Source organism: Pimephales promelas, chromosome 22 (assembly GCF_988280905.1).
Source record: "Pimephales promelas chromosome 22, fPimPro1.hap1.1, whole genome shotgun sequence".
Taxonomy (NCBI): domain Eukaryota; kingdom Metazoa; phylum Chordata; class Actinopteri; order Cypriniformes; family Leuciscidae; genus Pimephales; species Pimephales promelas.
Window position 1 is genome coordinate 18,634,069 of NC_142790.1, and position 16,225 is coordinate 18,650,293.

At 36.4% G+C, this 16,225-nt stretch overlaps 1 protein-coding gene and 1 long non-coding RNA gene across 2 annotated transcripts in view; one reads left to right on the forward strand and one right to left on the reverse strand.

The window, feature by feature from the left end:
* c22h8orf34 (chromosome 22 C8orf34 homolog) overlaps positions 1-16,225 on the forward strand; it is an 87,983-nt gene that overhangs the window by 51,497 nt on the left and 20,261 nt on the right. Inside the window, exons 9-10 of the mRNA XM_039666833.2 lie at positions 5,654-5,730; positions 12,043-12,116. Coding sequence (XP_039522767.2) covers positions 5,654-5,730; positions 12,043-12,116 — 151 coding nt within the window. The remainder of the gene's footprint in view (positions 1-5,653; positions 5,731-12,042; positions 12,117-16,225) is intronic.
* Positions 8,629-11,231, reverse strand: LOC148969601 (uncharacterized). The gene is made up of 4 exons (XR_016149387.1): positions 11,105-11,231; positions 10,594-10,681; positions 10,372-10,466; positions 8,629-9,197 (listed from the first exon to the last, which is right to left on the reverse strand). It is a non-coding gene; the product is annotated as an uncharacterized LOC148969601 (long non-coding RNA).

Genomic DNA, 16,225 nt, shown 5'->3' on the forward strand with positions numbered 1-16,225 from the left:
GGTGAATGACTACATGCTGCGGTAATGCACAACATTCATCTTACTGAGGTGACTATGAGATGTGCAGTCTATCTTAAGACTCCACATCTGGGTGTTTCTTCAGCATTGCCTTTTGGATTTTTAGAAAATGGATGCTCTTAAAACAAACTTTTCATACTCTGACTAGTTTAATTAATTTGGCTTTGAATGGCTAGTACTAGAGCATAAATGTCATGTATCATAAAAAAAATAATATTTCATATGCAAGCTAATGGTGTAGTTAAGGAATTGTGAGGTATATGGATACAAAAGTACTTTATATCTCCAAAAACACAGCATTAATGAATAGATGAGAAGTAAAAAAAAAAAGGATATATTATTTGTATAATTAAAAACAGGGCCTGAAATTAACACCCGACCACCTGCCAAATGCGGGTGAATTTTGTTATTGGCGGGTAACACTGTCAATCTACCTGCCACATTGGCGGGTAGCCAATGAGAATTGAGTGATTCATTAGGATTTTTACATTTCAACGAAGTCCGCTATTGCGGTGGACTTTAGCTAAAATGTGGCGGCACATTACTGGGGTAAAGAGGCCAGCTGAAACAAAACAAACAGCCAACAAAAAGATGAGGATGAGAAAAAGAAAAGTAAAGAAGACATTTTAATACAAAGTGAACAATCGGCGGCAATGGCAAGGTTCGTGAGCGGCTGATTTATGACAGCGACTGTTGTTTCGTAACGTTCATGCGATCAGAAAGAAGATGTAGAAGAAGAAGAAGATTCTGACTACGTGTGCGAGTATTAAACTGTTGATGAGATGGGATGAGATAATGTAACGCGTCGCTGTTGTAGGTTACAGTACAATGACAGTTGCACAGATGTGTGTGCATGTGCAACTGTGCATGTTGGGAGTTGGGAACCGGTGAGAAAATGTCCGGTACCCGGTAATTTTATCAGTAATAACATTATTAATTTAGTTCATATTTAACCGTTCCTGAACGCTGTAACTAAAAGCTGTTAAGAGTAAGACCTGTAGGCCTACGTGACTAAATCCGCCATCAACACAGCCGCGTGTGATTTGTTTACGAGCTGCGGTAGGTCTATCTGTTGAGAACTTGAGTATATAGGCTACTATATGTTGTGTGTGTGTGTCTGTCAAAATCAATGAATAAAAATATTTTTTTTTATGTATGTTATTAGAGTTATTATTACTTGACAGCACTAAAATGTGTGTTCTTACAAGTTAAAGAACAATATTGTGAAATTCCCGGGTTTTTTTTTTTTTTTTTTTTTACGTTTATGAGGCAAAAAAAAAAATGGCTGGTAAAAAGTCTCTGTGGCGGGTGAATTTTTAAATCCACCTGCCACAGTGGCCGGTGGCCAAAAAAATTAACTTCAGGCCCTGATTAAAAATGTATATTTTTTGTACAATAACTCAATGAATTGTTGGGGTCGTATAGACCCCGAAGGCCAGAAGTGTAAAGCAGAAATAATGGAAAACCCTTCAAACGGATCCGTGTTTTTTGTCTGTTAAATAAAGGTGCACTGTGTAATTTGTAGCAGCATCTAGTGGTGAGGTTGAGAATTGCAACCAACAGAAGTTATGGTGGCCGATAGGAAAAGATGTTGTCATCTGGGACCGCAGAGAGTAGTTAAGCAATGAGTTTTTTTTTTTTACAACAATAAATTAAGAAATTAGGTTTACTTATTCAGTAAAAAAATATGTTATTGTGAATATTATTGTTGCTTGTTCATAATTGGCAGTGTTTTATTCGCTGACTTAAGCTAGTTTCTTTGCACAAAGAATAACATGACGAACCGCGTTTGTCCGTTTAGAGCTACTGTAGAAACTTGTCAGCGCATTTCAATGTAAGGGTGTATGTAGATATAAATGAAAAAAATATATAAATATTACACAATGCACCTTAAATTACCCCAGGACATGAAAGTGTCCAAAGTTGAAGAAACATCTGTGGATGAGAGAAAGCACGCATATCTTAAAAACATTATAGAAATCTGATTGTATTCATAATACTCACCGAGAGATAATCTTCATTATCTCTTGTTTTCTGTTTTTATTTCCTGTTTTGTAGTTTGTGGCTGGGCAAAATGATCACATTTCACACTGTTGGTTGCGATAGGGTGACTCAGTGCTCATGTCCGATGCCAGGCTCTGATAAAAAAGAATCTGCTGGTTTAGATGGCTGCCACGCTCCTACATTGCCCCACATTTGCTTTGTTTGGCTTTGTCTTTTGTGCTTTTCATTTCTGCTCCATATCAGATTCACCACGGATACTTTAGGCATTCTTCACAGTCTACGAGATGCCCAACACATCTTCTCGCTGTAGGTTTTCTGAACGCTTATCACAAGATCACTGTTTGTTTGCTGACTGTTTATCACATTTATGTGGAAGTTCATTTGTTTAAATCACAGGTTAAAAGTGCAAGATTGTGGATACGGCCACCTTGCTGACATATTTTGTTGATCTTTTACTCCACGTTAGTGATATCCGATTCATGAATGAATCAATCTTTTGTCTCTGATCTTCACAAAACATGAACAATTCATCTGAATGATTCACTCCTATAAGTCCAACCCTAAGTGTCAGTTTGTACACCTGGAATCTCCTCAGTACCACATAGACTTGCCTATAGACTCGCCAAACAGAAGCAGCTACTGTATATAACGTGAGGAAACTGATGCCCATCTCTCTCTAAGTTTTTCCTGCTCCATTTCTTTGCCTGGGCATGCGGCTACTTGGAGGACGCAGACAGCATTCTTCACATTTTCTTAGGCTCAGACTTACGAATCCTTTTATCTGGACATTTATCTCAAGTGGTCAGTGAGTGAAGAACATCGTACTTAACAGCAGTCTGGAAAGTCCAGACATTGACAGTCAAAAATGGTAACATTATACTTAAGCCCTTCAAGGTTATTCAGTGGATTCACTGATTTATTGGTGGTATATGGGCAATAATCTGAACGCCAGTTTTATTCTAAATTAACAAAATTATAAAAATACACTACAGTTATGTTCAAATGTTTGAAGTTGGTATTTTTATGTATTTTTGAAAGAAGCCTCTATGGAAGATTTTTTTCCTCCAAAGAATAAAACATTTTAAAAGATAATTGCGACTTTTTATCTCACAATTCTGATGTAAACTCACAATTGCTGGGAAAAAAGTCAGAATTGTGCGATGAAAATTACCTTTTTACTTTTTTTTGTGATGGAAACAAGCCTCCTTAAGTCTCCTATTCTCAGGATGCATTTATTTGATCAATTCTTTTTTTTTTTAAGCAACTCATTTTTATAATTTATTGTCAATTTTTTCAGCCATTACACATGATCCTTCAGAAATCATTCTTATATGTTGATTTGGTGCTCTAGAAACATTCCTTATCAATGATTTTCAATGTGAGAACAGTTGTGCTGCTTAATATTTTTGTAGAACAGCTTTCAGTTATAATTTTAAAATAATTTTTTATAACATTATAAATGTCTTGCTAAGTAATGTACTGTAAATTAATGTATGCTAGCTACATAAATGTATTAATTTCTTTAAAATGAAATGTATTACTTACCCTAAACTTTTAAACAGCATACATCTTTAAAAATTCAGTTGATAAAACATCCTGAAAACATCATGTGAAAATTAGGCCATTTAGAGTTGACTGAACATGTATCCATCTCAGCCTCGTTTTCATTTAGGATATGATTAAATATTAATGTTTTATTAAAGGAAATCATTGCAAGGAACATTTAATCATTAAAGCAATAATATAAATAACTAATAAATAAAACAAAATCAAAAATGCAACAACATTTTTTTCCCTATTTCTTATTTTGTCTAATTATTAAGATTTTATATTCTCAAACGTTTTCTCACACAGTGCAATATGCCTGCAAACCTCAGTCAAAATAAAGCTTAAACTGTGAAAAACGTGTGTTCTTAGCCTTACTAAATCTTCTCCAGAGATCCACTGACCTATAGTGCACCACTGTCAGAAAGGTCATGGGATTTATTCCTTATCTGCTCGCGTCTGTCCTCTTAATGTGATGGATGAGGTGCTACAGCCACACATGCTTAGGAAAACAGCTCATCTTGAAGTAGCACAATCACTCTACAATTTCATCTGCTCCTTAAATTGGCTATGAATATGACACTTCTGCAATACGTACAGAGGTACATGAATCAAAAAGTGCATCTGATCCAGTTCAGGACAGGATTGGGTACTACAAAAGTCAAAATGTTATCGTTTCAATGTTGTGATGTTTAAGGAACTGACTCCATCAAGCACTGTTGTATGAGTCATTGAACATCATTATTTTAATTACTCATTCAAAAATAATGCTGTATGAAAATGAACTGCTCAGATGGTGGGCTAAATCAGATCTGTTTTTTCTCATTGGCTTCTCTACATAATGAGAAAGAATGAAGGGGGAAAAAGTTGTTAGACAAAAATTAAGTTACAGAAACTTCAGTGAACTGGCAGGTAAAGCTGTAAAAGAGAAGGGGTTGTTTTCTTTTGTCATCATGCTTATTAACTGTCCTGATTGCTTACAGGAAAAGGCATGCAATAGCAATGCTGAGAAATGTGAAATGAATCAAGCCTATCATTTGGTAACTGTAGCATTTGGTGATTTATAGTTCTGAAGTGAAACCGCTCCAAAATAATAGTTTGAGAATACGGCATTGTTGAAGAATAAGGTATGACAAATAATTACCGTCTTCATTTTCCAGTCCTTTGGATATTTGTGAGACTGACATGTTTTAAATGGATGCTCCTTCTTAAATCACATGGCCACACAAGACTGAATGCACTCTAAGAAAAGTCCATCAAAATAAGGCCCAATCTACTTTGATAATATGATGGAATTTTCCATATTGCCTTTTTACAATGTTTTCCGTGTATGATGAATAACGCATTGTATTTTGTTTTAGTGTTTTAGTATTTTATGCTTTTCTACTATTTTTTCGGTAACACTTTACTTGAACATTACTATTGTTGACAGAATTGTCAATTTTGGGTGATCTTATGTTTTTTGTAGCTTGACAGGACCTGTTTACTATTCACTTTCATTTTATGTAAAGAGCAGTATCAAATTGTGTTTTGGATCGACATGTGGATGTGTGATTAAATAATGAGAGAACTTTCATTTTTCGATGGACTGTTCCTTTAAGAACAACCCCTCTTTAGGAAAGCTCCTAATCATAGCGTCCTCTGAGATTGGGCATCATAAATGATGGGTGTTTGAGACAGCTGCACTGTTTGGCGATTAGTAGATTGTTGTCAGGTCTTAAGCGTTCCCCTATGTTGCGCTCTGTCTACATTCCAGCCTGCCCATATCCTCATCCTCCCTGATAGTGATAAGACAAATAGACTGCTTTGGCATGGTCTCATCACCTTATATGAATAGAGACTCACTGTCTCCACTTGTTCTCATCTAGCAAAGACACTGGGTAAAAATAGAGATTTTATTTGATACTGATCCATTACACAGAGTTCTTTCATAGCCTCAGCAGAGAGTTTGCTCTGAATGGAGAACATGATAGTATTATCACTGTTATCTTTCACAGCTATCATAACTGTGGGGAGAAATGCAAGCCACTTATTTGAAATTAAAGCCTTTAATGGTTAATTTTTTTTTATTTTTTATTTTTTTTAGGCTTCAAGGGGACAGTCTAACTGCAAGGCCTGAAGAGGAACCACAGGTCCCGGAGCAAGCTGTGCCAGAAATACCTTGTAAGTACCTACAGTCATCGCTTAAATTCATTGGACCTGGGGACACATTTTTTTTATGTGATATAAAGCCACACAAAAGGCCAATCCTGTCCAAAAAGAAAATATATTGGGCTTTTGCTTTATATACACTACCATTCAAAAGTTTGGAATAATTAAATATATTTTTTTTTGAAAGAAGTCCCTAAGGTTCACCAAGGGTGCATTTATTGGATCAAATACAGTAAAAAAAAGAAAATTTACTAAAATGTATCTTTAAAGATATTTCTTTCATTTTCTAATTTATTATATAATCTTTAAAACATTAAGGGTTGTTGATGAATAGAAAGTTCACTGAACAGCATATATATGACATCTTTTGTAACAATGTAAATGTCTTTGAGTAAAAAGGACTCATTTCTCCTTCTTTTTCTGAACTTAATGACCCCAACTTTTTTGAATAGTAGCATATCAGTTTCCACAAAAATATTAACTTTTTTCATCATTGATAACAAGAAATATTTCTTGAGCACCAAATCAACATCAGAATGATTTCCGAAGGATCATGTGCCTTTGAAGACTGCAGTAATCATGTTTTAAAAGTTAATTCCAAACTTTCATAAACTATTATAAATATTACTTATTTATTAAAGGTGAAAGGCCATTTTTTTATCCTAAACTTTTATTAACAATTTTATATATTTTTATGTATTTATTACATTTTTTTAAAATTCATAATTTTTTTTTACTACATTGAAAATGTACTAGTTATTTTATTATTATTATTATTATTTTAATTCATTTAAGTTTAGTTGTTTTTTTTATTTATTTTTTTTTTATAATAAACTCTGTTAAGAACTTTAGTTGGCCTCTCTCGACAGGGCCAAAAAGTAATAAGTTGACTTTACTAGGAAAAGCTGTGGAAACTGATTGCCTCAAAATTTTCAAGCAAATTAGGTCATCATTTTTGAGTTGATACTACTTTCTACTTCTTTGTAGAGTTAACTTGTGTATTTGTAGAGGTTACCATAAAACTTGAGTACAGGTAACTTAATAATCTCAAGTTAAGGCAACTTACAGATTTAAGTTGAGATTTGTAAGCAGAACTTACACAAAACAGTTAATTTAACATGTCTGCTTGTTCTACTTACTAGAGGAATGTGTGGAAACTGATTGCCTTAAATTTCTCAAGCAAATTGTACTCAAAATTCTGAGTTGAGAATACAAAGAAAGACAACACATTTGGCAAACCACTAGAATGTTTATTTGTTCAACAACAATATGTTAAAACATTACTGGCCCGCCAACAACATTTTAGAAATAAAGCACATAATGCACTCAAGAAAAAAAAACAAAGTACTAAAGACAATAAAAACAATGTTTCTTTGTTTTTAACATCTTTACAAAGTGGTTGAAAGCAGAGCATGCAAGTCACACAGTTTGGTACAGAATTCCTTTCCTACTACAGTTCTCTTTAAAATTCTCTTCTTATAAAACTATTCCAAAACCAAACAAGTAACATCCTTTTAAATAAGGATTTTTTTTCTTTCCTTTTTTCTTTTCAACAATTGAAAAACAGTGAAGTATCTATAAAACAGTACTGAACAATTTTCTTTAGAGTTCTCTTAAATGAACACTCCACTGTTTTATTTCATATTAAGGGAATAGTTCACTTTGAAATAAATTTTTGATATGTTGTATCTTACTTCAAGGGCATCCAAGATGTAGGAGTCTTTGTTTCCGCAGTGGTTTCAATTTTGATATTTTTAGGTCAAAGCGTTCTTGTCTGTCAGTCACATAATGCAGGTCTATGGTCACCACCACAAAGAGCATGCACAGAGAAGTCAAAATTAAACATGATTTAATGACTCGTAAATGTAAGTACACATTGATGGCCTAAGACACGAAACGAGCGGTTTGTGTGAGGAAACAAACAGTATTTATATCGTTTTTACCTCTTGTTAACAGCCATGTCCAGCTGATCTGGATCAGATGTCTAACTGAACCGTATTGAACCATGTCCAACGTTCTGCAAGAAGTGATCTCGCGCGTCTACGTCACGCATTGTTTACACAGAGATTTACCTTTCACTAAACATATTTAGATATATCGAAATCATTTTTTATTGCGATTTCCTGTATATCTAAATATGTTTAGATCTTCACAGTGAAAGGTAAAACTTCCGAAATCTCTGTGTAAACAATGAGTGACTTAGACGCGCGCGAGATCACTTCCAGCGGAACGTTGGACATGGTTCAGTTCGGTTCATTTGGACATCTGATCCAGATCAGTTGAACATGGCTGTTAACAAGAGGTAAAAACGATATAAATACTGTTCGTTTTCTCACAAACCGCTCGTTTCTTGTCTTAGGCCATCAATGTGTACTTACATTTACAAGTCATTAAATCATGTTTAATTTTGACTTCTCTGTGCATGCTTTTTGACGTGGACCCCCTAAACATCCATTGTATGACTGACAGACAAGAACGGTTTGACCAAAAATGTAAAAATTGAAAATACTGTGGAAACAAAGACACCTACATCTTGGATGCCCTTGAGGTAAGATAAAACATATCAAAAATTAATTTCAAAGTGAACTATCCCTTTAAACTATGTTATTTCCTCACAAAGACGAGTTGATACATACCTCTCACGTCTCAGTGCGTGCACTCAATCGCTTTAGCGCGACGCGACACATTGATAGCACTTAGCTTAGCACAGTTTATTCATTAGGATCCAAAAAGAGATGAAGTTAGAAGCGACCAAACACCTCCACGTTTTCCCTATTTAAATACAGTTACACGTTGGTAAGCAGTTACATGACCGAGAATGGTGTATGATTACACCAGTGTAAAATGGATAACTATAATGTATGGCGGAATAGCACTTGAGAGCACTTCGACTTGGTGCAGTAATATCATCACTCCTAAAAAATCCTCTCATCATCAGTAGTGATGATATTACTGTGCCAAGTCGAAGCGCTCTCAAGTGCTATTCCTTACTCCATACATTGTAGTTCTCCACTTTACACGCTTAGAAAAGCGGCACATTTTATTTTGTCACCATACTTGGTCGTATAACTACTCGTGTAACTGTATTTAAATAGGGAAAATGTGGAGGTGTTTGGTAGCTTCACTGCTTGGATCCTAATGAATGAACAGGGCTAGTTAAGGGCTATCAAAGTTTCGCTGCACGTCAGAGAAATTAAGTGTACGGCGCACTGAAACGAGAGAGGTATGTAACAACTTGTCTTAGTTAAGGGAATAAAATAGTTTAATATAAAAAAAATGGTGGAGTGTTCCTTTAAAGACAGCTCATTGCTTGTGGAAGATTTTCAAGATCATCCACAACCACTGTACCTTCCAGAATGATTGCCGTTGTTGTGGCATCAAGATGCAGGGAGTAGGGTATAGCAGCGGTTGCAGACGATTCGGGAATCACTGTCAGAACTCATTTCAATGTTGGACATATCTTCATTGTCATCACAGTCCTAAAAATGGGAATAGCATATAACAAAAATTAGGTAATAGAACAAGACATATTTTAACGGAACACTCCACTATTTTTTCATATTAAACTATGTTACTCTCTTTACTAAGACGAGTTGATACATACCTCTGTCGTCTCAGTGCGTGCACTCAATGGCTCTGGCGTGCGGAGACACTTTAACACTTAGCTTAGCCCAGTTTATTTAAACAGAGAAGCGACCAAACATCTCCACATTTTCTCTATTCAAATGTGGTTACACGGCCAAGTATGGTGACACAAAATAAAATATGGCGGTGTTTGGTCACTTCTAACTTCATCTCAATTTGCATCCTAATGAATGAACTGGGCTAAGCTAAGTGCTAACAATGTTTCTCCATGCACCAGAGCGATTGAGTGCAGGCACTGAGACGAGAGAGGTATTCATAGAGAGGTATTCATCAACTTGTCTTTGTTAAGGGAATAACATAGTTTAATATGGAACAAAATGGTGGAGTGTTACAATAAAGGGATAGTCCACTCAAAAATTAAAATCTTGTCTTAATTTACTCACCCTCAAGTTGTTATAAACCTGTATGAGGTTTTTTTTTTTTCATCTGCTGAACTGAAAAGAAGATATTTTGATGAATGTTGGTAACCAGACTGTTGAGAGTAGCCATTGACTTCCATAGTGGGAAAAAAAACTATGGAAGTCAATGGCTAATCTCAACTGTTTGATTACCGAACTTCTTCAAAATATATTATTTTGTGTTCAATATAAGAAAGAAACTCAAACATGTTTGGAATAACATAAGAGTGAGTAAATAACAACATCATTTCATTTTGGGTGATCGATCCCTTTAAGAGCACATAGTCATTAAAATATGAAACTAAATTAATAACCCTTTGTGTCTAAATGTAAAGGCCTTTTCAGGGGGAAAAACATTCATCAAACCACTGCATGAAAAGACAAATAAAACTGATGGCCGGTTATATAAATTAAAACTAATATAAAATGTATCTTCTAACTGTCTTTTTTCTTCTAAACTCTTAATTTATCTTTCACTTTCTTTTCTCCAACCCTTACTTTGTTTCACTGTCCTGACAGTTTTTCATGCCTTTCTTCTTGCCAGATATCAACTGTTTGAAGAACAGTTAGACTGTTAAACAAGAATCACATCAGAGATGAAAATACTTACAAAAGATGTCTTGTAAAAATCATTGTGGTCCTCCTCGAAAAGTAGTGGTAGGCCATGATGAAGAACGCTGTTCGTTCCGCATTGATATTAGATTTCTGCAAAGTTATAAAAATGTATATTGAATAGCACTCGTTACTAGCAAAACGTCAGAGCAAAAAACAACAGTAAAAGCAACATATGTTTTGCAATCGAGACATAATTGTGATATGTCGATGAGCTTACGTCATTTTGAATCTGCTGCAGAATCTTAAGTTTGGAGCCAATATCTCCAGATTTAGCCTTGAATTTATTGATGAAACGTTGAGCGAATCTGTCACAAAATAAAGACAAATAAGGTAATAACTGCTTGTTAGTTACACTTCTTAATTAATGCGTCATGTAATTAATTTTCATGTGAACGACACGTGAGCATTGAACTTTCTAGAAAGAAGGAAAGTTACGTTAGCTGCTATCTAGGCCGCACAGCCAGGGTTTTTACATTTTAGATAAACCCCAAACTTAAACGATTAACACAGCATACAAACTGTAACTAATATAAAACACGTGTTCAGTAAAAATTGTTTTTTAATCTAGTAACTTATGCCGCTTGTCTCAACTGGTCTCATTCGACATAAAACTAACGTTACTTCAGTGTGTCTTTTCCTCTTACTGCACAATGAGCAAAATAAATTCTGTTTTTAAGCTATACAATGACATTAAAGTTGATAAATAGTTGTTCAAGAGGCTAGCATACCTAGTTTTGCTGCCGCATCCATTCCCGAACACGAGCTGAAGTCCCTCGTCGATGTCGTCTCGTCTTGACGTCTTCCTCAAGTTCAACCGTCCAATTGCGCAAATGCGCATGCGCGAGTTGAAAAAAAAAATAATAACCGAGTTGTTTCGTCTTATGCTGAAACTTAATAACCAAAGTAAATGTATAAAGATTTGTTACTCAAAATATATTAATGACTGTGAAGTAGCAGCCGATGGGCTTGCTTTTTATCTTCCCAGTTATTTTTTTAAGCGTGCAGGAAAAAAAGATTCAGAACCTATTAACTATATATTAACCTATTAACTATTTTCAAACTAATTGTATGGTATTTACTAAAAATGTTGTTAATTTCACTATTATTATTATTATTACTATCCAAATTCTGTGCTCCAGAAATTTTCAACAGTGTGAAAATGCCTTTAGTACAATACACTTACCAAACTTAAGTACAATGTACTAGATTTGTTTAGTTTGACTATTGCATCCACCTAAAAGTTCACAGTACACAGTGTAATCAAGTTAAATCAACTAAGTTTCTAAAGTAAGTTAAATTCACTAGTTTTTCTTAAGTAGAATCAGCAATTACTTTTTACAGTAAGTACCTCACAAGCAAGACCGTAGAAAACCCCACCCTGCTTTTCTCCTCTCAGACGATCCCCTTAAATCACAGGTCATATCCAGAAAGAGCAGATTCATGTGAGTATTGCATCATGATATGGAGTCTGCTGAAAGGAGCAGGCTGTTCAAAATTAGTTTTTTTTTGTTTGGGATTCACTCACTCTTACTGAGGAGAGATGTAATCTATCCATTCTCTTGGGGGGCCCTTTTGGTGCTGTTACCAGAGTGCGGGAGCGTATTGTGAGAGAGTGTGTGTGTGTGTGTGGTAAAGGCCTTATTGTGTCTTTGTTCTTCGGGATCAGGTCCATTACCTGCGGTGACAGAAAGCCTGACAGCAGCAGAAGATCTGCAGACAGGCTCTCAGGTGACAGGGCAGGTAGGTGATCCTCACACAGCAAAACTGTTCATTATATCACTTTCCCCAAGTCATTAATGTCCTCAGCATCATCTCCATTGTGAACGCTGTCAGAGGGACAGTTAAAACCACTTACATCATTCTCCAGGGAGGACCGGCCCCAGCGTGACTTGACTATTTGTCTCCATGCTTGTCAAGCTAGAGGGGACTCTTACCTAGCCAAACAATGAATAAGAGCTTATCGTGTGCAAAAGGTACATTGTATTTGATTAAGGAGCTATTAAAAAGGTGCAGGTTTGGATGAACATAATCTTGGCTGTTCACCTGGTGAGAAACCACGCAAGACTTGCGTTCTTCTCGCAGAGTATCGTGTTGATGATGGATAAGTGTTCGTTTACATTCGAGGGAGAGGTCAATGAGGACACCTGCATTATAGAAATCCCCCATTCCATCAAATCTGTCAGCAGCAGCCACCAGAGACCAGAACAGACTTCCAACATGGAACCGATAACAGGAGTCTGGAACCGTTCACACAGGAAACACAGCTCTTGTGTTCAAAGACAGCTGAGTAGAACACAAGGGTCTCGAGTCTGTCTGTCTGTCTGTCTGTTCATCTATCCATCTATCTATCTGTCTGTCCGTCTATCTGTCTGTCGTTTTATTTATCTATCCGTCTATGTGTCTGTCATTCTATTTATACTGTCTGTCCATCTATCTTTCTGTCTATGTGTTTGTCTGTCGGTTTTTGTCTTTCTATTTATATGATACATCTGTGTCTATCTATCTATCTATCTATCTATCTATCTATCTATCTATCTATCTATCTATCTATCTATCTATCTATCTATCTATCTATCTATCTATCTATCTATCTATCTATCTATCTATCTATCCATCCATCCATCCATCCATCCATCCATCCATCCATCCATCCATCCATCCATCCATCCATCCATCCATCCATCCATCCATCCATCCATCCATCCATCCATCCATCCATCCATCCATCCATCCATCCATCCATCCATCCATCCATCCATCCATCCATCCATCCATCCATCCATCCATCCATCCATCCATCCATCCATCCATCCATCCATCCATCCATCCATCCATCCATCCATCCATCCATCCATCCATCCATCCATCCATCCATCCATCCATCCATCCATCCATCCATCCATCCATCCATCCATCCATCCATCCATCCATCCATCCATCCATCCATCCATCCATCCATCCATCCATCCATCCATCCATCCATCCATCCATCCATCCATCCATCTCTCTGTCTCTGTCTGTCATTCCATTTATCTATCCATCTATGTGTCTATCTGTCGTTTTATTTATCTATCTGTTTGCCTGTCATTCTATCAGTCATTCTTTAGTTCTGTGTATTGTTCTATCTATCAATCAGTCAGTTTAAATTCAAATTGAGGAGTTGAATTGGATTTAAAGCATTCTCAATTCAGTTCTGGCAGGCTCACAACCCTAGTATTTAGTACTCTACAACTGTACTGACTACCGTGTCCTTGTCATGTAGGAACGTAGCCATAGAAAAACAATTAATTGATGGCTCAGACCTTCGTGAACAACCTATCGCCTTGGATTCTGTGTCTGACTCTCAGAATCTCATGGGAATTTAAGTGTATAGAGATTTCTGTCACTACAGCAACGCCAAACTCCTTCTAACCCATCATGAAGTGGTTATTTTTCTATCAGCAGCAGAACAGAGAGTGCAGATATAATTACAGAGGGAAAGTGTTGGAAAAATCCTCTTTAGGAATCGCTGGCTGAGTCGTGTGTGGAGCTTATGGGCTGAGCGCTCCAGACAGAGTGGCAACACGAGGCGCGTGAGGCGTCTTCTTCGTCGCCCAGTGGGGACACCCAAGGAGCAGTCACTGCCCTGAGAAACCACACCACAGAGTAAACAATGCCGTCCGGACACCGTATAGGGCCTCACACACACTTAGGTCTGCTTTCTCATTCACACAGAAACACGCTCTTTACTTTGGCGTGCATTTTTAAGACCTGTCTTCTTCTGAAAGGGAAAAAAGAAAGAGAGAGACACAAAAAGTGTGAAAGGAGGCCCCATCGTCTATAGATTAATCCGTGCCAGTGAGCTAAGAGCGAGACGGCTAATGTTTCCCACATGGAGCGGCGAGTGTGAAAGGATCAGATCACCTACTGCTGCTTTTTAAAGCTTAATGTGGTTGTTTTCTGGTTAATTGCTTATTTTGGGCTCTATTTGAAAGGCAAATGCGATTTGTCTCTCTAATAGCTTATTACTTTAACTGGTCCTCAGGGGTTCTCTCGTCTTGCCGCCCAGAATGGCACGTAAAAACAAAACGTAATACTTTTTATGAGCTGAGTCACTTCTTGGGACAACAATAGTCATTGACAGTGTATGCATAGAGCATCTTGGAGGAATTTAGTTTGGTTGTTGGCCTTTGGACAAGCTGAATTTTTTAAAATTCTTTATTTTTTTTATTTTTTAATGATTTTTATAATCTGTTAAAGGCACAATATGTAAAAAAAAAATGCCACAAGAGGGCGCAGTTTCCAACAATAACAAAGGTGTAGGTTGATGACGCAGTGATGAGGACATTTAATTTGTCACGGGGACACAGGAAAATAGGTTGATCCAAACGCAGTATGGAAATAGTTGTTTATTAAAGTGTAATCCATCTCGTAGTCATCCAGGCAAGGTTCAAAGTCCATGTAGCAATCCAAATACAAATAAACAAACAAAACAAGAAACCGGCAAGAAACACGAACAGAACTCCAAAGTGTCGTGACCACATACAATGACTCCGTGGCAAGGACAGAAACAGACAGGGTATTTATACACAGAACTAAACAATGTAACTAGAAACAGCTGTGTGCAATGATGAGTGATGAGGAAGACAAAGGATAGTGGGAATTGCAGTTCCAGAGTGAATGGTGAAAGTAAGGGGAAAGAGACCTCTAGTGGACATTCAGGGAAACACAAACCAGACACTGTGACATAATTCTACCGAACTATCCGCAAGTGCTGGATTACTCACACAGGTCAGTTTATTAGACGAATTAAACTTGTGAGGTAATGCAGCGCTGCTTCACTTGGTCTAACGTTACACTATCACACTAAACGGCATTTAAATGTGTGTTAAAAGTTTTAATTTTACGCGACGTGTTAGTTTGTTTGCTAAATGAAACTAGTAGTAAGCTAAATCAACATTAGAATACTGACCATAGTCTAACATTTCATCATGTTGAGCTAACGTTATATAACATTCATTCGTTTTATGTGCATTTGCTCGCTGTCTAATAAAGCTGTCAAGTCCAAGTTGGTTGCGGACGTGGAGCTCTCGTCATCTCAAAAACGCCACGCTGATATTGATCCTCATTTTAGTTCTCCTTGCTTGTCCCAAAGTCTGCTTGCCATTGTCTATGTTTGAAAGAAAGCTAAACATTACGCACTGCGCAGTTGTCCACGTCTGTCGCCATGGTTACATCATGGCTATGAACGGAAACTGAGGATAGCCTGGATATTGCGTCATTGACAAGCATTTTTTTTTCCGCGACGGCCACTTATTTAAAATTGGAATTTCACTGAAATAAAAAAAATCTTTGGAGACTTTTGCGATATTGTAAGTACACAACTGCAGGAAATACAGTATATCACACTGTGCAAGGGATTTTGGGATATTTTATCAAAAAATTCTTACATATTGTACCTTTAATTTAGAGAATGTTATACTATAACTAACTTATGTATTACATTATGTTATTTTTATTTTATTATTATATTTCATTTATTCTTATAATTGTAGTTGTACTGAAAGTCAGAAAATGTTTTACAATAGAACTAATTAATCATTCTACCATGTGCCAGTCAATTTAGACTATAACTCTGCTTTGTTATCATAAAATGAGCATGACTAAGGAAGTAGTTTGTTTTTCTGCATATGCTAATTACATCTATGTAACATAATGTCTGTAGTACTGAGAGATTTGTTTATGTATGGCTAGAAAATCAGGAGATGTGTTATCTTTATTTCCAATGGGCTTCACTTTTGTTGTGACAGCCTCCTACCTTGGCAGATCCAAAACATTTTGACCTTAACCTTTTCTTTTAAGATTGGCCT